The 24,616-nt window shown below is 38.2% G+C and overlaps 1 protein-coding gene across 3 annotated transcripts in view; it reads right to left on the bottom strand.

Annotated features, from left to right (window-relative positions):
• The window catches only part of ARHGEF3 (Rho guanine nucleotide exchange factor 3), a 139,403-nt gene that overhangs the window by 73,686 nt on the left and 41,101 nt on the right, over window positions 1–24,616 (bottom strand). For 2 of the 3 annotated variants that reach the window (XM_063348153.1, XM_063348154.1), the window contains one exon: window positions 21,398–21,464. In XM_063348153.1, the coding sequence (XP_063204223.1) occupies window positions 21,398–21,464 (67 nt within the window). Of the gene's footprint in view, window positions 1–7,883; window positions 8,008–21,397; window positions 21,465–24,616 lie in introns of those variants that run through there. The other variant, XM_063348157.1, reaches the window with a different exon arrangement.

Here is a 24,616-nt window from a genome sequence, read left to right as displayed (position 1 = left end):
AATATTTGTAGAGCTTAAGAAAAGGTCTGCCTGAAAAGAGTGTATCAGTAATACCGTATCTATTCTGTATAGAGACACATCTGTGCTTTCTGACTCACCATGCAGATGCACTACACACATTTGAATGTCTACCTCTAGACCAAATGACATTTTCTATCACATTTGGTAATTTTTTTTTGTCTTTTGAAATGCATTAAAAAAATTAAGTCAGTGGACCATGGTGACCGGGTGTATAACAAGTTTGAATATTGATCCATGTTTGTGATACTGCTGCCTAAAAGGCTGTGATTACATCCACAGTTACAGAGACAGAACACTTCCTGGTCTTAACACAGCAGGAAAGAGTTGTTCTCAATAATTATCTCACAGGAGATGAGAAAGTCAGATACCCAATTATATATTAAAGCAGTGATTTAATTAAAGGAATTAGAGCAATAAGACATTGTTATAGGAAGGCTGGATTAACATCCTCTCTCCATCCAATGTAGTTATCAATACTAGAGATTTATATTTTACCACCTGGGAGATGAAATGCAAAGATGCACAAAAATAGCCTGATAAAAAAAATCCATCCTGTGACACGGAAGGGAATGCTTTTCAGAAGAATCGCTGTCTTTTGCTAAATCATCTATCCATTCTAACGGGCATCAAAATAAATAATAGCTCAAGACAATGCATTTGCATGGGTATGTAATACCTTTAAACCTTCCCAGTCACAGACAGACTCACTTCAAAACAAAATACAGAACAACTTACTTTTAAAGCCCTTTTTTCATACAAAAATCCATTCAACAAATGAGGATCCATTCATTCTACCAAAATAGACTTTCTCCACGCCCCCCGAAACAAAAAGTCCAAAATAAAGAAAAACTAAAAACCATTTAATCATTCTGTATTTCAAATTCTTTTCATATGAAAATATCTAAAAAGCTTAGTCTTTCCAGAACATACATCTACGCACACTTCAACACTGCTAATTGAAAGAAAGCAACTTCGTAAAAAACACAGTTCTAATATATGATTTAAACAAATCTAAGTAGGTCGAGGTGCATATATATATACAAACACATGCTTACATATAAAAATATAATATATACATGCATACACATGCCTAGGAAAACCACAACATGTTCTACTACGGTTCCTTTGAATGTCTCAGTAGTATTTTGGGGGAGGGAAGTATGCGATGAGCTAAGAAATACTTGGGTAAACATCGTTAAGTCTAAGCTAAAGAAACAGTTTTCCATACCAGTAATAATCCAAAGTTTCTTTAAAAGAATTTCTAGGTGGCAGAATGTAAGTTAACATTTTTTTTGCGAAGTTCAATAATGAGAGCAATTGTGGACTCCCAATCTCAATTCTCATAATAGAGCATCACCACACATTGCGTTTTCAAATGAAAACATCTAAAAAGGCATGAATGTAAACATATTTTATGTCTCTATTTTATACATGAATGATTTCCTAATCTACTACCTACTTTTATGAAAGAAAATTGACTCAAATAACGATGCAATGAATGCATTCATTCATTAATGGATAAACACAGCATTTTTGCTAAGTCTGTCCTATGTAATACAAGTTTAATCAAAAAATACCTCCCCAAAATTAAACAAAACCAGAATTTGCAATAATACAGAAAAGGGAAAACCATTTAACCAACAAATTTTTTTATCATTTTTGCTGGTGAGGAACAGGCAGTTTGGGGTTTTAAGATCCTCTCCCGTTTATGGCACGCTGTTATCAAGGACAACCCAAAGGACAGTATCTCTGTCGGACAGAGGTAAAAACAAAAACCAAACAAAGAAGAACAATTTGAAGAGATCAGGTACAGTAAAAAATAACATCCAAAAGGGATTAATTTGGAAGGAGGGGAAAAAACAGACCAAATACTTAAAAGTGAAACATCATTGGCCAGAAAAGGTTCAAGCCACATTCCAAAGGGTGGACTATGTCTGCATGAAAAGCAGCTCTACTACATGATTTTTTTTTTTTATTTCAAAAAGCAATCAGTATCTCCTTAGCCAGCTGAGAGCTCTCTCAATCTACAAGGAACCTTTATATTGAACCCTTATGATCACCTTCTGCAATAGGAATCATAGTTGGTGTTTAAGCAGCTTTCTATAAAGACATCAAATCTCAACAATAATTCAGGCTTCCATGTGAGTTTCTACTTACACTGCTGTTATACAGCATTCTTGCAAAAAATCCAGTTAGTTTATAAATTCTTTTGATATGTAAATAATTTTTTTATCAGCAAAATCCACATGTGTTTATTCAAATATACCAACAATTCTAAGCACCCTTCTAATTCTTAAATATCTAGCATGTTCAGAAGCTGGTAAGTTCAAAAGAATATTCAGACACTACAATTCTCATATTTTTCCCTTTACAGTTTGTCAGTACTTCTACACTCATCCATAACATGTTGATCCCTCTCTTTAAAAGCCCTGAAAAGTACCACTTGCCAAGACCAAATTTATTCCTTTAATGACTCCAAAACCCCCACCTGTTATTGCTTCTATGTTATAAGATCTGTTTCAAGTTCTCACTGTTTGCATTTCAAATCACATTCAAATGATCTCAAAGGTATCAAGCTCCAGTTAGTTATATCACAGAGTATGGGGGATTCAGAGTCAGGACACAGAGTCCAGCGATGAGGCACAAACAGCACAAAACAGATGTCAAAAGGTATGCAAGAAGTGAGATAGGATGAAAGAAATAATGACAAACTGGACTGGGAGGGAAGTATTTCAATTCTCCAGACTAATTTAAAGTGTTTCCAGAAACTTCACAAATGTCACAGCCAGAAAACAAAAAAAGTTAATATATTTCAGATTAGAAGGTAAGCATTTTAGTCTTCCTAATACAACAGGAGACAATTCTGACTAAACGCTTCAACATTTTTCTCACCTGCTGTTATCACTCAGTTAACAAAATATGCCTTGGATCCACCTTAAATTGGGTATAAAATTACTAGGCAAAAGATTAATAACCTTCTATCTTAAGGTTAGTTGAATAATCGCTAATTTAACATTTCCTGCCACAGGTGGTGGGATATAGCATGACAAAGACTTCAGAAGTGAAGTAGAAGAGGCAGCAGTGGTGTCACATTTCCCAGCTTCAAGCCAGAGCGCTCGTGATACTGAAACAAGACCAAGCCTCACACAGGATTACCCATTTTCCATCTTATCGCATTACTGTTGCGCTGACATTCAAGTGTCTGAGATGAAGTAAAGGTACAGATGCCAAAAAAAAAAAAAAAAAAAAAAAGAGAGAGAACATAAACTTCTCTGTCTGCAATAACCTGCCAGACTGCCAGAAACCTCTAATTTTCCTGTTGAATATGGTGTTCCTCCTAACTCTGGTGCAGAGCTAACCAATCACAATTTCACAAACAAGTGATAATTCATTCCCTAGTTTAAGCTCATTCAGACAAAGAGGAATCTCCTGCCATCTTTTAAGGCCAGCCCTCTTTTAACTTTACGACAGCCTGCCCCTCACCTCCATGCCAGCACCATTCCTCCTCCGGCTTCTCTCTGCCTTCCCCGGCCATACCGCTGACAGTTCTGAGAGCGTGAAGGTACGGGAAGACAACAGCATCTTAAAGCAAGTCTTCCCAGAGCACAGGGCCTTCTTTTTATACATGCTTTTGGGACCGTGAGTTCAGAATACTGAATTCTAATACAACATTTTAAAATAAAGAACAGAATTTGTTACTCTGCATTCCAATATCACAGTTCTTCATGTTATGTTGGCAAAAAGAACTTGCTTAAGCTCTGAAGAGAGCCAAAAATTCCTTAGTTTTATGATAAAACTGGTTGCCGCGTATATTTCCGCTGCCCTCTACTGTTCGGAATACCAGAGCCATTACAGGTTTCTTTTTCTCAAGAGTGACACAAAAATCTAAAGAAAAGCTTTATTCCTTTTGAGGGAGCAGCAGTCAGAGATGACCCGATGGCACAGCTTGCACCGAGGCTGGGACAAAGCTTTGCCGGTTCTGCTTCCCGCTCCGCACAGGCTCGACGGGCAGGCTCTTTGTGAATGGGTGTTAGTAACAGAACTTGCGTGTTCTTGATGTCCCAGGCGAACCAAACAAATGAAAAAACAGACTCTGCTCTAAATCTGTTACTACACAGCAGAGAACTCCGAAATGGAGGTGAGGTCATCTGCGGCACCTCAGACTTCGCCATGGAAACTTTGGTATCAAAGCGCTTCTGAGGAGTCACTCACTTCCCTGCCAGACAAAATGGCAGCTCCGTTTCACCCTTCTCCGAGCACAGGGAGCCAGCTTCACTTCTACAGCGCTTATTGTGATGGATTTGAGATTTTCCGGTCAATGTAATATAAAATGAACACTGAAGTGAACAATGAAATGAAAGTTATATTCAATGTGTTTAACATTAACAACAGGAAATGGGTGTGCATGTACGGGATGCTGTAAGGACAAGGATCAGCAGAGCTTTGTTTGAGGACTGGTATTTATTCTATCTTTATTTAACCTTCTTCCTTCCCCTTTTCGGAAGACGGGGGAGAGTATCAGTCACTGGAATCTAGCAGAGAGTTAAACACGCTGAAACTTTTTAACAGTTTACTGTAAAGTCTGGATCAAAGTCAGATAAGTAAGTTACACGCTTTTATGTCTTTCTCCATAGGAGCTCTTTTTTACAGGAACGAATAGCAACCTTTATTCCATAATCCTTTCTCCGTCAAAACTTGAAGACTGCTATGTAAATTATACCTTTAATTAAGACTCACAATCAATATCTATGGTTCTAAATTCACTTAGCACATAAATAAAAGACTAAGATGCAATTTGAAAGAGTCCATACACTATTTAGATTCATCTTCTGTTCTTCTCACAAACGCTTTTCAGCCGGGATCTGTCAGATCCAGTTCTTTGGGGCCTCAAGTAATACAACGAGTTACTGTGCAAATAATCCCTGATTCCTGTACCTTTGGCAAGCTGACGTGACGATGTTGCTGTTCCTAGCCTTGTACGTTTGTGTTGAAGGAGTTTATTATAGGTCTAGTTGTAAAAGCAAGAATAATGAAAGTTAGGCTGTTTTAATGCTCTAAGTCTACCCTTGGAGGTTTTGTGGACTTGAAGGCCTGGGGACTTCCTCTGACTGAACAGCAGCGACCTGCACTTGCTGCAGTTGACCATTTAATCACAGCTGTCAACCACCACTTCTGGTTCCAAAACTGCTACAGCTGTCCATGGAAGAGGTATGACGTTTTTTCTTGGAACAGAAACTACAATGACATTTTCTCACTTGAAAAGCAGATTCATTCAAATGACACTTTATTATTATTATTTTTATTATATTTACTTTTTAAGTTTAGGGGGTTTTATTGTTTGTTTGTTTTTAAGGATGTCAGGAATCTAACAGAGCTTCTCATTATAAAAGAGAGCTTGGACTGCTGCTGCTGTGCACAGCACCAGAACCACAAGCAGCAGAATGAAACAATTTCCATAAAGTAGGTCTCCACCTTTGGCTTACGTTTGCATAAACTGCAGTCATCCTTTATTGTTCTAGTACTCTACTGTTAGTCTGCTTTCCCCCAGCCTCCTGCATTCAGCATCATTATACTGCTGTACCTTTAAAACCACAGACGGGTTCCTGCATATGGCTTTTGATCTAAGCGCCTCAAGTGCTCTTCTTCAGCTTCACACAGAAAAGATAAAGTGATAAAATGGCTGCACCCAAAATGGATCTTTCTGCAGATAAAAACAATACTACTTTTACTAAAATCACACGTTGCTATGTCTATTTTTGGGTTCACTATATATAAACACACACACACACACATGCACTTTAGCTCCATTTCTTAGGGAACAAGGCTTATATGGTATTTTGGTGGATACCCCTATGACTCCTGATTCTTAAGTTACTATTTTATTTTTTAAAAACTTGTTGCCTGGTTTAACCAAAATTGACAAAGGAATAAAGACCTCAATCATCTTGAACAAAGCATACAGAGCAGGAGACAGAATTTGCAATGAACTTAAACGGTCTCATTGGGAGCTCCACAGTACTAGTAGACACCAAACAACCTGTGTGACTTCACGTCAAAGCCAAACACACATCTCCATGGTGTTCCATGAAAACTGTGGCATTTTCTAGATTTCTTCTGCTATAAATTTTCAAATGAATGATATCTAAAATACATACCCACAGCAAAGCTATGCATACTAAATACATTCCAAAAGACTACACCAACTTAACAGTATGGCAGTTAGCAATCACTGGTCTCCTTCTTAAGCTATTTTATAAAAACTGAGAACTCAAATGCCTAATATCTATTAAACAAATTTTCACTAATTGAACAGCTCTTCATTTCTCTGACAGTCTTAATAAACTTTCGGAACCTTATGCAATTTTCATTTACCTTTCCTAAACATTATGTAAGTCAGAACTGCATGAAACATTCCAGTTAACATCTTAAAAATATTCTGTGCAATAAATTTGTCCCTGTCCACAGCAGGGGGGTTGGAACTAGATGACCTTTAAGGTCTCTTCCAACCCAAACCATTCTATGATTCTATGAAATTTATCACAGATCATCTCTCTCACCATTGAAAATTGTCACAGCCAATGTAAAAAAAAGAAAAAATATCCCAATTAACAATCCAGCCTTAAGCTTCAGTATACTTTAGCCACGTTCTCCACAGCAAATCCAAGAGCATATAGGCCCTTGAACACATCCCTGACTTGCCTGCCTCACACTACAGGCCCCCACCTTTATCACATGTTTCCAAGAACTTCAAAATACAGTTTTATTCAACATATACACAAATATTTTGAAATAACTTTGCTCCTTAAATAAGAGGAAGCTGTCTAGTTTTCCAACAAGTGGAAGGATGCTGCAAACTGGGACTAGAGCTGCAAAGTCAGAGATCAGATTTGTACACTTGTGACCCTAATGTGCTACTCTGATTCCCATAGGAACAGCCCAAAACCAAAACCCCACCCAAATCATTAAGAACAATCAAGTATTAAATGCTAACTATTGCAAGGTGTAAAACAGGTCAATGTGTACAACGCAGCTCGTTCCAAATTACGCTGAAAAGTTTGAAGTGAGAGATTTTATAATATAATCGTATACTCTGTTCTGCTGCTCAATTAACACTACAATCGGGAAGTGTTTCACCCCAAAATATTTAGCTTAAATCTCCCTTGCTATGAAATAATATTCCTGTGCTACCCTTGGCAAACACAGAGAACAAGGACCAACTTTATAATTGTTCCCGCACAGAGACAAATGTATACTTGTACCTCACATCAAGTCTTATTTTTCTACACATGGCATCCGCTAAATCTTTTAAGCTTTCTTCATAGGCTGTATTTTCTAAAGTTATTATCTATCTTCCTACTTTTCTGTCAACATCTTTCCAAAGTGCAATGTCTAAACCCACACCCAGCTTTCCAGGTGATACCACATAGAGGTGCTGCAGAGCAGAATCATTATGCACTGTAAATACACTGTAATCTGGTGTCTGGTACAGCTTTCACTTTGACAATCATCAGCCAAAATCCTTATTTTCACACTAGGAGCCAGAGGCAGACAAGCTTACACGTGTATGATAAAAAAGCAAAACCAGAAACATAAAACCACTATCCTGCAGCAACAAATTACCAATACATAGAGAAAAATAAACGGTCATCTGTCCCATTGGGAATATCAGAGTATATTATCTAAACTTTTAACAAATTTCTTTTCTTACAGAAGGAAACACCCTGCTAAGCAACATTCTGATTTCATTAATACCCAACTTTAAATCCTGTCATGCGTGGAAGCAATATCTGTGCAATTTCAACTTACTACAGTGCCACACATGCAAACAATAAGAAGTAACACGATCTCAAATCCACACTTACCTGATGATGCACAAAAAAGCAACACCACACCATGAGGTACTTTGTATCGTACTCAGATTTTAGGAGGTTTCTTAATCTCCGGCGTGACAGTGAAAAGTCTTTGCTACAAAGGAGTCCCTATGTCTCTCCTTCAGTTTTGGGCAGGAACTCCTCCCCATGCAGCCACAGTTTGCTCTCTCTTCCTGTCATGCAGCGCGCTAGAAGCGTCAGAAGCTGAGTGACATGCATTGTTGTCTCTCTGTTGTGAGGTTTCCTCATAGACTGCTTCGAATAATATATGAAACAGACAAAAGTGTTTTTAAAATTGCTAACAGGTGAACGGCATGGGTATGGTAAAGGTAAGGACACCATTAACGTGTTTTTAAAGTAGCAGGTAGGGCTTTGAGAGCTTTGAGACATGGTAGCTGAAACACAGTCCAACTCCTACCTGTGCAATTCTGTCTTAAACAGCAGCAATGGGCTTTAAACTCGAGGGCAGACAACCATCTCCAAATGTAGATGCCTCAGAAAACAAAACAGCTGGTAGACACTGGGCAGAAATAGTTCACAGAAATCTTTCAGTATTTCAGAAATGAAGGGATCTGCTAAGTGGGAGTTCTTAAATTAACAGAGGCATAATGGCAAGAACTCAGCAGAGAACATTTTAGAATCAGCCCAGAATCAAGGCCCAAAGATGAAATTGGCAGAACCCCAATTTTGCATGTGAGAACGTGTCGAGGAAGTGCAAAGTTGCATTTTATCTCTGGTAGTTTGATATAACTGATGAAAGAAACTCCATTTTTGCTGATTGTTCACCAATCTAGATAAGCAAGCCTTTAGCAACTGCACCCTATGAAACCCAGTGAATCTTCATTTCACCGGAGTTTGGAAAGCTATATACCTTAAGCATCAAGAACACATTCAACTTAAAAGTTATTGCTGCCTTAAAAATATCAAATATACTGTTACTATCTCAACGACACAAGATTTCCCAACCCACTTTAAATTTCAAAACTGTGGATCTCCTCCTGCAAGGACTCCCTAGGCACATACACGCTGGCCATCAACGTGACTGAGAACTCGAAGTCAGTAAACCTAAAGGATTAGGTTCCAGCCTCATAGTTCAAACTGCGAAATATAATGCTTCCTTGAGTGCTCCTATATTTGCATGCCAAATCATTCTTCGGACAAGCACGACAGAGAGATCGACCTGCTAGTAATGAGAGTCTTCAGCGGTGTCTCTCCAACTGCCAGGTAGGCCACTAGCACTTTCTAGTACATGTTTCCCTTTAATGTATGCTGAGTTAGTTGCCTCATTTGGCCATCCTATCAAGTTACATTACTTCAAGGTAGGAAAAACTAAGTTTCATGAGGTGCTCATCTGCAAGTTATCAAAATACATAACTTACCACACATTGTATGAAAATTTATATTTGCATATGATTCAGATATACCAGTTTCAACGTGCATTTGAGTAGCCCTCTTCAAAATCTAGACATACATAGATACCAACTTCCCTTAGCCAAAGTTAGCTACAAAACAATGCAGAATATCGACCCCAAAAAATGGAATCCATAATCATCACAAGTGATTGAAACACAGTGCTCCACATGGCAAATAAAAATGAGTGATCTCAAATGGTTTTCCTTCATCTTTCCTGCATCACAAACTGAATTAACAATTTTGGCAAGTGAAACTTGTTCTCAGAAACTAGTGAAACGGAACTATTGAGAGATATATGACACTTGGTTCTTTTCTAAAGCATACGTGGACTCTAATGTAAAAAATAAGTGCAAATACAGGGAAAAGTAAGATCCTGGAACTCTTCTGATCTTTTGTACACACACTGCAAATACACAACAAAAAGTTGCCTCAGTGCTTACCTTTTAAAATATTTTCTATAGATTTGTAAAATAGTGCATTCTTGGTTTTAGAAGACTTACTCATATCAGAAGACCGAGTGTGTTCCTACTACTATTCCAAAGAGACTATTTTGTTTAAGACTTAAATCATAATTCTGTGAATGGAAGAGTTCAGGCAAATATCCATAACAGACAAAGAGAAACAGCTGAATTTATTAGTTAACTGTTCCGTTTTAACATACAAAAAAACCCCAAGTTTTCAGTATAATAAATATAAGATAAATACATTTTTGTATACACACACAGATAATTACCTCACATAGCCTACATCCTTACACCTCACTCTTGATCTATCCCTATCCTGTTCATTCTGGTGTGACTTGCTCACATCTACCAACGCTGAGTCGTTTGTCAAAGTTCTGCATATTTCCAGTAGGCAAGAATGGCGAGAAAAATTTGAATTTGGGTAGCAAGCTAACAGCAATACAAACTTCATTTTTAAAGAAAACAGGTCCTTAGTGAGCTGATGCAATCTTTCATCAGTTCAGAACTCAAATTAGAACAAAAAGTTTCTGCTGAGCTTGGTGGAAGATGATAAAAGGTGAAACTGGTATCAGTCAGCAACCAATTCCTTTGACAACAAGAGCCATCGCATCTCTGTGCGGAGAGAAAATACTAATTGGAAGAATCTTAGGCCAAGACTTAAAAAAGTTACTCCAGTATTTCCCTTTGAGGATACTGTAAATGCTGTTGGCCTGTCTTTCCTGCCTAAAGACGAGCTAAAACCAAATCTATCTGCCTTCTTTGCAGACCTTTCCAGTAGAACAGAGTTTATTTTTCAAAGGAAATCCATATAAATTCTGTATATAAGCCTGGATTTTTTTTTCAAGGATTCTTTCCTCTCTCTCTATTAGCTTGTCATTAGATCTAAGTTATTTCTTAAACAATCTTTCACTCCATCATGGGAAACCTTAATCATTTGCTATCAGAATTTGGCAATCCCTCACCCAACCTCAAACATAGGGGTGCAAGTTTTTGAAGTGTTATGGTTTTCATAGGTCTTAAAGTGCGCCAGAGATGAAGTTAGGTAGGCAGGCATTTTTCAATCAGATTTCCTGGTAACATTCAGATTTCCGTATTCCGTTTCCTGGAGACCACAACATGCAAACGCTCCAACTCACTATGCTTCTTTATATTCTCACTTGGGCTATTTCTTCGGTCACCTAGAACCTTCTGCCTCAGTAGCCACTGGAATTTAAGAAGCCTAAAGGCAGATGCCACAGATTTCAGCCCAGTGTCAGGCACAAGACTGGCCAACCAGACTTCTTCTCATCAATCTAGTAAACCTTTGAAACAGTTTGCCCCCCCCCCCCGCCTTAATCAATTAGCACAGATGAACAGGATGGCCAAACCTGCTCTCTAACCTCCCGGTAAATAAAACATTGTATCTGTGGGGTTTTTTCCCTGCAGCTTTGCATCAGTCAGCTCCAGGATTGCTCTGCACTTTGTTGACAGCAACACCAACAGCATCCACCTGAAAGAAGGTGGAGCTTGAACCTACATATATTCTAAAAACCCACACAAGTACCAAGGAAGGAAATCTAAGATATCACATCTAGATTCCAGGCAGCAACTGCCTCAAAAGATTCAGATCAAGAAATCATAACTGACAAACTCAAAATATGTAACTGTATGAAAGCTGTTCATTCGGTCTCTGCAGCTACAGCAGTGCTGCCGAGTCCAATGCAGTACAAAACATGAAATGAAACGAGACAGCCCCATGAACACAGGATCAAACAGCCAGAAACTTACATAAAACTGTGGGTAAAAGCAATTAAATATTACTCTAACTTTGGTTTAGAGAAACAAAGAATGAACACGCCGTATTAAAGATTTAAATAATAAATAAAAAAAATCTGACACCATTTTGCCTGAGAAACTTCCCTGCCTTAATACCCTCACTTGTAAAATGCCCAAAGCACTGGGGTGGCATAAGGTTAAAGTCTGCCAAATGTTTACAACAACAAGCACCTGACAAGTGTTTATTCAGACAGTATACAGCCAGTTTCCAAGTATCTTCTGCTGACTGATCAAAGCGCACGCAAAACTCCCTGAGCAGTTTCACTGTTGCTTCCTTCTCTAAAGTTCTTAAAAGTAAGGAAATTAAGGAAATAAAATCATTCTTTCGGGCAGTATCCTACTGCTGCAACTAGGGTTTTTAACCGCATAACTGAAGGGAACACAAACACCTGAAGTACTGTTGTAGAAAGACACCCAATGTTCCCTTTTCCCCGCCCAGAAGCCCAAGCAAGTTAAACACGGGTTCACGTGCAGCCACCAGGCCACTCAAAACAACCTGGTCTGCTTTGGACACAGCGACTGTTCAAACTATGGCTGCTTCTTTTGAGGATATTTAAGGTTGTGAACCACTGAAACCTTGAAACAGTAGTTGGAAAAGAACTAATTCAGTGGGGAGCCTGCTGGCATATGGACAGATTGAATCCCTTTTCTCATTGTGCATTTTGAGTGTTTTAAGGATGCTAAATTTAACTCCCTGAAAAGCTTCACAATTAACCACAATCTAGAAAGAGACGGCACCACTGTACAATTTTTGAATCAAAACCAACATAATCAATATTTTTAAATGTGCGTTTTACAGAGTTTTAGAATGTTACCCCAAATTGTGTTAGGATCATGTTATATGCAATGTTTCATACATCTTGAATTGGATTTAATATCCCATTTTAAGCCATGTAGCAGAACCCAGGAATCCTGAAGTCCGTCATCACGAGTGGAATTTAAGAGCTTCAACAGACCTGAATTTTCTTTAAAAATTTAATTTAGTATTATTTAAGAAATGTTACAGTATGTTCTTACAAAAGTTTAGATTGTAAATTCTTTAGAGAAACAATAGTTTATTATTATGTTTTCATGATATCTAGCAAAATGGAGACCTTGTTTTCCGGTTGCTACTGTAATAACAAAGTTTGTTTCCAGGCTGCTATAAATAAAGGACACCATCATACTGCTCTTATTATGAATTTGTGTCAGATTTTAAAACATGGCCATAATTTTTTATTGCTGTGTGCTCTTCTAATCACGGAAAATAGCATTAGCTTTCAAGAAGAATCTTATTCTTATGTTTAGTTTAAAAATAATTAGGACTCATTCTAAGACTGAGACGTCTCAGAGTGAAGCTGGCTGTGAAAGCACTTTTACATTTGGGATAAACAGCAGTCTTCATACAGAGTACCAACAAACCCACTCAGAATGCTTCTCCCCACTGAAAAAGGTCAGAGGGAATTCAAGTTTCCTGTTCTTTTTCCATCAGCTCTTGAGAACTGTTTGTAAGCTCTTTCAGAAGTTTTCCGAAGGCCCTCCTTCTGTCTTGGTTGGTAAAAGATTTTGTTTAGCTTTCTGTCACAAGTACAACTTGCCAACCTGAATCGGAAGCTGTGGAACTGGAGATGGAGAGGCAGATGCTTGAATAAAACCCCCAGTACAGCACACAGAACTTCCCAACTGTTTCTCCAAATGGTGCTTTTGCAACATCTTCCAAATGTGTAGCCCTTTTATTTACTTTTTATTTAAAACATACTTCATAGTTTTAAATAGTACTACCTAAGCACTGCAAAATCCGAAACTTTTACAATGAACTTAGACTGACCAGTGAGTTTTCACAGTATGAGCACTAGGAAATTAGGCAACAGACCATCACAATGATTTGATAAAAAAAGTAAAGAGTGATGTTAATAACACATATTTGTAACACGTTATAACAACACCAAGTTCTACTGCAAGTATCATAACTAGTAAACACAACCAAAAAAAGCAGTTGAAGTCCATGTGTACAACCATTCATGTCCAATAGTCATTTTAAAATAAAATTGCTAATCTGAAATAGTGTAGCATCAATACAATACCAATATGTAGTTTAAAATGGTTTCCAAAATGTTGGTTTCTCAGACCAAGTGGCATCAAGGTCAGCTGGACGACAGCATTACCCTGTTAACCACTATAAATTTCTGAAACAAAGTCATAGGAAATAGTCATTTCACATCACGTGTTCTCAAAGAGCAGCCACTTGTGGGGTGGGGGGAAACAAATACAAAGAAATGGGCAGAGTTTGGTTTGAGTTAAACTGCACAGGGGTCAAGTTCATCTGCTGTTGAACAAAGAAAAGAACAGTAAATGACAGCAGGAGTACAAGGTAACACCCACTCTATGATTAAAGACAGGAAATCTGCTATAGAACAGAACATCAAACTTAGCCTAAGAGAATGACAACTGGACCTATCTGCTTTATCACATGTTGCTTCAAGCTCAGTATTGTTTGTATGTGCAGAATAGCCGGTGTGATGGGTTTGCAGTATATTCAGAATATTTCTACTCTAAATAACAAACCACACCCGGAACAAAAATAATCTTGTTACAAAGCACTTACAAAGATCCATAAAATAAAGCCCTACAACATTAACAGAATGACTGCAGAAAGTATTTTTCAAGAAAATATCTATTCTGTGAAAAGTTAAACATGAAATTATACGAAATCCTTACAAATGGGAGATATCGCAGTATTTTGAATAACCGAGCTTTAATAAACAGAATACCTACCTTGTACAGTACAAATAATGATGGAAAAGTTTTGCAGATGTAAAAGCCTATGACAGTGTCTTCGTTTCACGAATGCATTAGCCAGGTGCTCTATAAGCATTCTTCAAAATTCTTGCCCCAAGAAACATATAATCTAAAGTGTACTTTATGTAACCAGCATGTAATTAACTGAAAAGCAGCCCTGTAAACTAGGTAATTGGACAGGCTTAATGGCTACATACTTAACTCATAGATGATTTTAGATGTAAAAACTGTGAAAGTTTAATAAAACAGCCACTGAATTAAGTTAATGAAAACATTGCAAACTCCTAAGCATTACAGTACTCTCTACACCTCAAGAGCAATAAACAGCTCACAAAACGTGCACAGGTTTTTCTACCTGAGTCACAAACTACTAGAGATCTGGCAGAGTCTAAAGGTCAGCCTGCATCATTCTCCTTTATAACTAACTCATCTGTAAATAACTCATAGATGTCTCTCCAGCACAAGTTCAAGTGCTACAGTATGCAAAGAACCTTGGAATTTACACTACCCATTGATCCTACAAAAAGATACAGCCATTTACCACAGACCTAAGAACTAATATATCAACAAATGATGTTTTGCTGGAATTTCAAATAAAACATTCTGACATAACTAACCTAACATCACACGTTGTGGATAGAAATTATCATGGTAATTAAACCATGCTGAGTCAGCACATCAGTTTGGAATTCTTGAATTCTTCAAAATTTTCTAACTGGTCACACTGAATTGCTATTTAAATTCAGTGTATACATTAAGGATATAAGAATTCTGATGTGTGTTTTGGAACTGCAGATGGAATTGACTACTATCCAGTTACGCAAATGACACACAATGAATTTCTGATAGCATCTCTATTTGTTTGCCAACATAAACCTTGCTGTTCCAAGAGAAATTAGTCTTGTGACTAATCAACAACAGTTCCAATGGTTTGTTCAAAAACAAAACCAATAATAAGCTAAAACATTTAAAACTCCGCCCATAGATTAAATAGGCAGACATCAAAATCAGCTCTTTTACAAATAAAAATCAGTGTCCAGGCTGTCTACTTACTACAGTTTATAAGCTCTAGTAGTCTGAACTAAAAACTGTGTATCATGGAAGGGAATTTTTAACACTCCTATTGTCCCCTACACTGTTGCTACCACCAGCCTGAAGTAAAGTTTCCCTGCTCCCTGCCACGCTCCAAAGAAAGAACTGTTAATTGCTACAGAGAAACTCAGCTTCTACTGAGCTCCTTAGACAGGCTTTATATGTTTACAGCATCCATCTTTTAATACACTAAAGCAGAAAGACCTATAAAATTGCTTCATACCACTTCTAATACCAGGTATCTGAGACATTCTGACCCAAGAAAGGTCAAGGCCGGACAGAGGCACAACAGCACGTCCACAAAAGCAGAAGAAAAGCAAGAACAAAGACAGTAAAAGAGAAGTGCCGGGGCAATTACAGTCGAAACGGAAGAGTTTTTGCAACCCCCTGGAAGAAGGAAGAGAGAGGGGGATGAGACGGGTCAGGGCTCAAGCATCCACCTAGCACCTCTCGTGTAGAAGAAACAGAAGAGCTCTCCCCAGAGGGCAATGGAGGAGCGCAGGGCAGCAGCGCAGGCACGGCAGAGCAGGGGTGCCGCGGGACTCCCCCACGAGGAGGAGTCTCTCTGGGACACATGAACAACTAGTTTCTGACTGTTAAGTCATATTAGGTATAATTATCCCACGCACAGCTATGCTTTCAATAATGCAAAGTAAACTTTTTTTCTCCTCTCCAGAGGATGCTATTTAAATTGTGCACACAAAATACAAGTACATTAAAATAACAGAAAACCACCTACGCTTATTAATGTACATGATAACTTGTGTTTTAAAATCACATTGGCCATGCTACGAGATAATGGTATTTAAGCACATTTGATCTAGAGACATTCGTGTATAATTTTGCTTCAACAAGTACAAATAAAGACCTGCCTGACACCGCTTTTAATAAGTGTCTGTTACAGATAACATAATTGCTTAAGCAAACGAGCATCGGTGGATACAGACATTAAGTAAAACCAGTCAGAATTCAGCAAAGGTAAAGAGGTGCTTCCTGTGGTAGTATGTAACTATGTAATTTATGTAATTAATCATCAAGTTAAAGCTAGAAAAGAACTTCTCTCTTAGCAATTTTTATCTTGTTTAGATTCACGCACCCTGAAGGGAATAACTGAAATCTGCCAACCTGCACAAAATAAACATGCTATTTTGTAAATACTGTCTGAAAAGTATGGAATTCTTCCCATTTGGCATGAAAGGTACCTTTTTCCCCACACGCTTGCAGGAAAACTAGCAAAGAAACCACTTACACATCTAAAATTGACTTTCAGCATGTTTAGCACATTTTTATGTGGGGCTTCTCATAAATTAGATCAGCCTTCCTCACAGGTGACCACATCTGCAGCTTGGTCAAATGCTTCTGCAAAACTCAAAAGGAAACAAAAAAAGGAAGAAATAGGAAGAAGACTAGTTGCAGTAAATTCTCTTCAATCTTCAGGCAACTGCACACCAAACATATGCCTCATAATATTTCAAGTAGAAAGTGTTGGTTTAGATTTCACTATTTATTTATATTTTTAGCCCTAAAGTTCTTCAGCCAAATTTGGCGGGGGTGGGGGGGGTGGGGGAGAAAAGTAGAGAAACCATCATGATGGTTCAGATGTTTTTTAAAATATGCAGGAAATGATGCTACCTCTTGGTGGAACAGTAGAGAGAAATATCAAAAACAAGCAGAGACAAAGCCAGCACCCTCTTCAGTTACACCTACAAGTTCAATATTCTTCATTAGTCAGGTAACCGCTTTTCTTTTGATTGCCTGGCAGTGTCTTCATAGCCATCTGAAATGCCACCATACGAACAGCGGGATTGCTATGTACCACTGCTTTTGCAAACGCACGTAAATACGTCATTAGGGGGAAAAAAAAAATCATTTAAAGAATTTCAGTAACACAAGCCCATCATTCACATAACTATGGCGGTCTACAAAATTATCCTGTTGTCAAAAAGGGAAAGTGGGTGATTTTAAGGGAGCAGGAAAGGAGCCAAATAAAGCAGCTGAAATCTGAAACTCCTCAGGAGAGATTCTTAGTCTTCTTGAATTCAGAACTTCCTTATAAATAATCCTGACTACTCTTACTATGGAAAAAAATAGCACAAAAGTGTGTAATTCAGAACTATATCATAACTAATAAACGACCACAGAAGCTTTAATCCTGGCACCTAACTGCATGTGCATGACTGTAAAGGTAAACCTCATTTGATGGGATGCTTTATTAAATAAAACTGTTTCCCACCCTACATGGCAATACAACACATTATTTCCATAGACACTGGGAGCACCATATTAAACTGCTGTCTCTTGTATAAGCGCCAAACAGCAGTGCTGAGGAAAGCCTTCTATCTGCATCAAGCTTTTAAGGGAAGGGTGGAATAGAGATGAGAAGAAAAAGAGCAAGAGTTAATGGCAAACAGAAGAGAGGGCAAAAATAGGATTAATACCAACCTCTGTGCAAAGACCTGTGCTGTTTTTTTCTGTGTGTACACTATTGATCTGCCTCTGAATTGCCCCATCCCATGCGATATTCACGCCTCTCTCCTCACCAAGCCCTGGCCACAAACTACTCCCCATCCACATGGCCGCTTCTTCTTCCTGGAGTCAGTATTTGCAAAAGCTGAACTGATAAGCCTGTCGTGTTTTAGAGAAGAGTTCTGCCTCCACTCCATACTTCCATCTCTCTGCTTTCACTCTCACTAGCTTTCCTCCATTTCCACACTTTACCCCGCTTCCACTCTCTCTCTCTCACTACCTCTTTCACTGCTCCCTGCTCTCCCCATCCTGACTATCCCTATTCCCAAATTGCTACTTCTTCCTCTTTCCCTCTCCAATCCTATACCCAGTAGCTTCCTTTGCTTTATTCCTTTTCTACTCCAAGCGCCACATCCACCACCTAATCTCCTACATTCTGCTTTTCCCATTACGCTGTCCTTCCAGTCTGCAATATTCTTGTCTCCACAGGTTCTGTGTTTCTTCCTCTGCAATTACAATTCTCACTACAAATACCTTTCCTCTAAAATACTCTATTTGCTGGACACCTGACTGTACAATCTCTTCAAAGACCAAATTAACCTGATGTCTCATATGTATATGCAAGAGGAGCATACAGCAGAGAGACTGCACACAGATTGCACGGTAACTTTAAGACTAAATTTCATCTAAACCAGGATTTATTTGTTGTTATTATTGTTACTTTAAATCAAAATAAACTCCCTTCTCCCCACTGACAACACTAAACTCTCCCTAAACACTGCCCAAAGTTCTAAAGTAACTGCTACCAATATCTAAAAATGACAGCATTAGTAGAAACACATAAATAATATCACCTTGACATGGAAATCCCCATTGAGAAAATTAAACATGATCTCTAGCCATGGGGCTCAAAAGAGCTGCTCAACATGGAAAAAAGCTTCTTCTGATAAAATAAATTTAAGAAAGGAAAGAAAACGAGAAGTGCCGAGGAGTTTCCTTGGTAGATGTTTAGCATCTTGGCCTTCCTTATCTTACTTTGAGGTTTACGTTGGTGTACGTTCAAGGATGCTTTAACATGCACACTTTATCAGCACGATACAGACACATTTAAAACCAGTGAACTGACGGCAAAGCAAGAATAGGTAGATGAACACAACATTGCAATTATGTGCTTAACCACTTTCTCTCTTTTATTTTTTGCAACTGTTGAAATGATCCTATATTATAGTCTGTAATACAGAAATAGCTTTGTTTTTTTTAAACATCTATGCTATGAATAAGTCAGCTCCAGAGCTTTGTTTGCTATACTCAAGCATGGCACCGCTCCACTGTCAATATTAATTTCGTTCTTTTACCCAATAAGGTTTCACTCCTGTTTGAGAAAAGACATCAAAGTTAACCTTTTATCACTCACCATGAAAACCTTTGTGACTTCAAGTCTGCTCATTGGACTTTTCATAAAAAAATTTTTCCACCCATCAAAATAAAGCGGATGCTGACACATTGCAAACATCAACAGAGACTTAGGTCTCTTGTCCAGTGCTCAGCTGTCATGGTTTCAGCATCTAAACAGATCAAGTGAACAACTGATACAGGTTCTTCCCTTGATGTAGTAGTTTATTTCAAACTATTAACTCCAACTATGCTTTTTATGAAATATTACAACTATAGAACTTGACATCTGCGTTAGTGTCCCAATAAGTTCCTTAAAAATGAGGTGGCAGACAACTCCCACAGATCTTCATTTCCACACATGAACGAAGCACTCTGAAGATCCTTTACTCACTGCATCTTTTTTCTGATCAGGCTATACATAATACCTATTCCGGTCTCCTCTCCTTTCAGGTTGCTGATTTCTCCTCTTGATTCCAGAGTCTTTTACTCTCCAGTTCTCTGTTCTTCGTGTGTTAGCCCAGTCCACCTCTGCCATCCAGCCTGGATCACTGACTTCAAGCTGCCCCACTTACCAACCCCAGACCCTCACTCCCATGGAGCTGCTGCTCTCTGAACGTGGATCACTGTTTCTCCAGCTACAACTCATACCTACAACACTCTTCCTACTATTTTCATACCTACATCACTCTTCCTTGATTTCTTTTCCAGCATAGTTGAGAATTTGGAGAAATACTGAAGTCAATTTTACTTTTAAACCGGCTCTGAAATTTATAACTATTCTACAGATCAGAAGTTGTTGGTATTTTCCTTGCATTCTCAACAGTGTTGTTGTGAGGGAACTACCTTTTCTGCAATGCTGACAACTTCATCCCTATAGTTTTATGGTGCAATGTAAGAAATAGATGGTGAAAACAAAAAGCTCACAGTAAGCAACAGTGGATGCTCTATTCAAAATACCAAATTAGAATGCAAGACTCTGTATCAGATACTGTGGAAAGTATTTTTTGTTTTAATGAAGGTTATCATATTATGACCAACACAGACCAGGAAACCTATCAATGTCATTTACCCTTTCAGCATGGCATTTAAGTAGTGTTTCTCTACTTAAATCTTTTGTTGGAAGAAACTCAGAGAAATCACATTTATACACTCTCCTGAATACAAAACTGAACTCTTTAGATTCAGTATAAGTCAGTCCATACTACGGGTAATGGCAATTTATTACACCAAAGGAAGTCTGCAAGGCAGAAAAGACCTTCCTTTGACTCAAAGGTTGCAGTAACGCTATGACTTAAGATACAACATGCAGCAGCAACTCCTGCTCCTAGACGGTATCCCCTGCTACAGTACTTACACACACGGCAGACACACCATTGCCATCTGAGCACTGCCACCATCACATTAAGTTTTTCAACAGGGGACAGAGAGGGGACAACACAACTCTCTGCAAATTAACCTGCATAAGAAGTACACTCCTGAAACCTGATGCAGACACAAACACCAGCAAATACTAAGGTTCTCAGTTTCACTTGCTTTGGTTTTTCATGTACCTTTTGACTCAGTTACTGTGGAAAGACACATGCTTCCATATTTCCTTCCTCAGCCAACCAAACAGAAATAAAACCTACTCCCTTCTACCTTGTAAGAAATTAATGTAATTTTTGTTATCATTCACCAACTCTACTTCTGCAAAATTCGCATATACAAGCTTTCAATAAGTAACTTTACAAATACCTATAATAAATGAGCACCTAAAAACCAGTACGTATCAGTTCAGTTTTGCTGATTTATTTTTAGAGAGGAAAACACACCAAATTTTTTTCTTTTTAAAATCACAGTGTACATTAACTCACTTACATTAAATGATCTCCCCCACCCCTCAGAATAAGTCAGCCAATCACATAAACAAAAGTTGTTTTTTTAGAAAGCCTTTTAGGAGGTCACAAAATGAAAAGTTCCATTTTATGATTGTTTTGCCATAATTTTAGTACTTGCAGATCATGTTTTATTGACAATTACACTGCAACAGGATGAAGCAGGAGGCAATGTTACAGAGTATAAACAAAACAATACCAAACTTACCCCTCTGAAATTCCAGCCTTTGGTTGAAGGAAACAAGGAAAAATTGTTCTGTTGCTGTTGTTTCGGCCTGCAAGATGAGACAAGGAAAAGTGTTTACACCTTCAGCTGTTGTATTTTCTCTATCAATAATGGAGTGACAATTGAGGGAGAAAAGAAAAACACAGGCTTGAAGTACTAAGACACCTTAGATTTCCTTGGCTGTACTTCTGACAGGCTTCTCTCTTCAGTTTAGTCAAATGTTTTAATTCAGACTGAGAGCTAAGGGACATGGCAGCCTCACAAGCCTTCAGAGACGCACTGACTTGATGTCTGACAACAACTTATTACTCCTACTGATTTTCAACGAGAAGAGACAACCCTGACCCGAACGGTGTGGGTCTATGAAGCTGCAATTATGTCAGGTGATGTAAGATGGTGCAGTCTGCCAGCTGTACAAGATGGGGACACTAAAGAGCCTTTAATCCTAGCAGTGAAGCTACGCAAAGGACCGATGTAAAGCAAGCTAGCCATACCTTTGTGTGACGCTAAAAACTAGAGAAGCTGACTCCAGTTTTTACTCATTCCAAAACCTTTACCCTACCCTATAATTATCACTGTACAATTATTTCTGAAAAGTAACCAAAACATCTCTCCACTTCCCTCTTAGTAAGTGCTTTTCACCAGTAAGATCTTAAACTGCTTTACAAAGGTAGGCAAACATTGCTGAGATTTTACACATGAAGTCAGATCAAAGCTTGACTGGCCTGTTGAAGCTGACCAAACCAACAAGTAGTTTGGCGGGGGGACCTAAGTGCTGAGCACACTGCAACTCCAACCATGCAATTACACAGATTACAGAAGCGATCACAAATAATAACAGCAATACAAAATCTCGGTTAAAAAATAGCAAATTAAATCACTGCCTGTCAAACATCGCCATCCAACAATAACAAGATGGATGTTTTGCAGTTGCAGCACTGGACTAACACATGAAATACCTGGGAGTCGTTCCTGCTGCTTATAGTTCCTGAAGGACACCAACACCCTGTGCCTCTGTTTCTTTTCTGTGGAGTCAGGGTAGCAATAGTTCTGTCTTTTTTCTGTCTTCTCTATTTTGGTGTAAAATACTTGGTGTATGGACATTTTTCTTATTATGTGCATTAAAACGCATCATAGAGCTGTGATCACAGTAGACATTTTCAGATACCAACATAATGCAAATAATAAACTATAGTCATGACAATGGAGACATTTTTGTAACATGAAAGTTTCAGATGTAAATCTTCTCAGTTTTTCACTCTAACAGCCAGCCAACCAGAAAGAAAAATCAACATTTGAAGCACATTGATAAAGTCATTAAAAAGCACAAGGCAGCATTAAAGCACAGACTTCAGTGTTAAAGACGATCCCACTAATAAATCCTCCTCCCACAGCTTCCAAGTCAAGATATTATAAAACTGAATTTCTAACCCAAAAGTCTCACTGGAACTGGAACTCCATTATGAAAAGAGAAAAATGTGATTAACAATAGCGAATTACACAGACTATCAGTCTGTGTAGACTTGTAAAAAAGAGTTTTACACCCTTTTTATTCACAAATGATCTCACAGTAGAACCGGAGTCAGATTTCCCAAAAAAGTACTAGTGAGCTTTCTATACAGTTGTGCTCCTTAGTCACTTAACAAAATAAAAAAATCTCATGTTTAAACTTAGATTTCTGCATTTTTTTCTTTGATATTTTAATTCTGTTCATGCATTTATTTTCCCAGTTTACTAAGAACTGCACTAGCTCTATTTTAATTAAGCTAAATATAGGGGAAACAAAAGACATTTCAAGTTCAGTATAGCAGGATTTATGACAGTTTCGAAAACAGTTACAAGGGAAATGAAAACTTCATTAAAAATTATCTTTCCCCACAATCATTCTGTAACAAGAACCGAGAACTCTGTAATAAGCAACGGTGGTTGTATCATTCATCTACACTAAACTGAAGGCCATCCACTAGAAGATGACTGATGAGTAACCATTTGTTATCATCAATCTGTAACTTTCCCACTCACTGAAAGCATCCCAGACTACACAACAGCCAGTCTTTACAGACAGCAGACAATATTAAATCTACATTTTGCCAGTTTTCACAATAGGTATCCTCCTTCCTTATCAATCAAGAACCTTACCCCATTTTGGTGAGAATTAACCTATTATTCACAATGGTATGCTAACTCCTTTCTTTTTGATATTATTGTAGTGTTATTAAAGAGCCTTAAGTGCAGCAGCCTAATGAAACAAGCCAGTTTTACCGAAAGGAGTTAATTAAAAAGGTGGTGAAACATATCAAAGAAACTATTGAAGCACTGTGACTAACACTCTCGAAATACATCAAATAGATGACCACAGACTAGATCATGGCTGAGAAAAGGAGGGAAAGAGAGGAGTTCCTCCCTACAATTATTTGCAACAGTAATCTCAAAGCTGTCATTTGTAATACTTGACCTGTCTTACAGATGGATCTTTTTTCACTTATCTGAAAGTCATCAAAACATTTTCTGCCCAGTACTGCATTTTCAAGAATGAAAGACTAGAAGGTGGGACTATACAGGAACTCTTCAGACTGTGGGAGGGAGAGGGTCAACGAACCTGTTCGCTGAGCCTGGTTTGGAGATGGCTATGGAAAGTTTACCTTGGAAATAAAAGCCTGAAACCAAGTCCACACAGCCTGAGAAAAGTGCAAGCGGAGGCCTGCCACTTGGAAAGGCAGCCCGTGAAGACACTCAGCTTTCAGCCATGTCTATCTGTTTGTCTGTCAAACTCCCCCTCTGCCTCCTTAGCAGAAGTTTTAACTGTTCACCTTCCATCAGAACTTTAAGCTCCAGCCCTGGCAAAAGAAGCCCTGGAAATGGCATCTTCACATCTCAGTAGCTCAGATGTACTTTAGATCCCCTGAAACATTTACGAGGGAGTGACTGAACTATACTGACTTGCTTGTCTGCTAGTTTCCTAGTGATCCTAGGATGACTAGGAAGGATAATTTGGAATTTTATTGATCAAAACATTTATTACTGCAGGAACTTTTAACACTGTTAATATCCCCTGAGCTGTTGGTCTATCTTAAACCAAGGTGCTTCTACAACTATTTGGTAGCCTGGAGAGTAAACGGCCACTGAATTAAACACATAGTGAATTATCAGTTTGAGATCTGTAAGGTCCCAGATTCTGTGAGCCATGAGAAGCACTTGAAG

The sequence above is a fragment of the Chroicocephalus ridibundus genome, chromosome 10, assembly GCF_963924245.1.
Source record: "Chroicocephalus ridibundus chromosome 10, bChrRid1.1, whole genome shotgun sequence".
Lineage (NCBI taxonomy): Eukaryota > Metazoa > Chordata > Aves > Charadriiformes > Laridae > Chroicocephalus > Chroicocephalus ridibundus.
The sequence above is the reverse complement of the archived record's forward strand: the minus strand, read 5'-3'. Positions and strand labels throughout refer to the sequence as shown.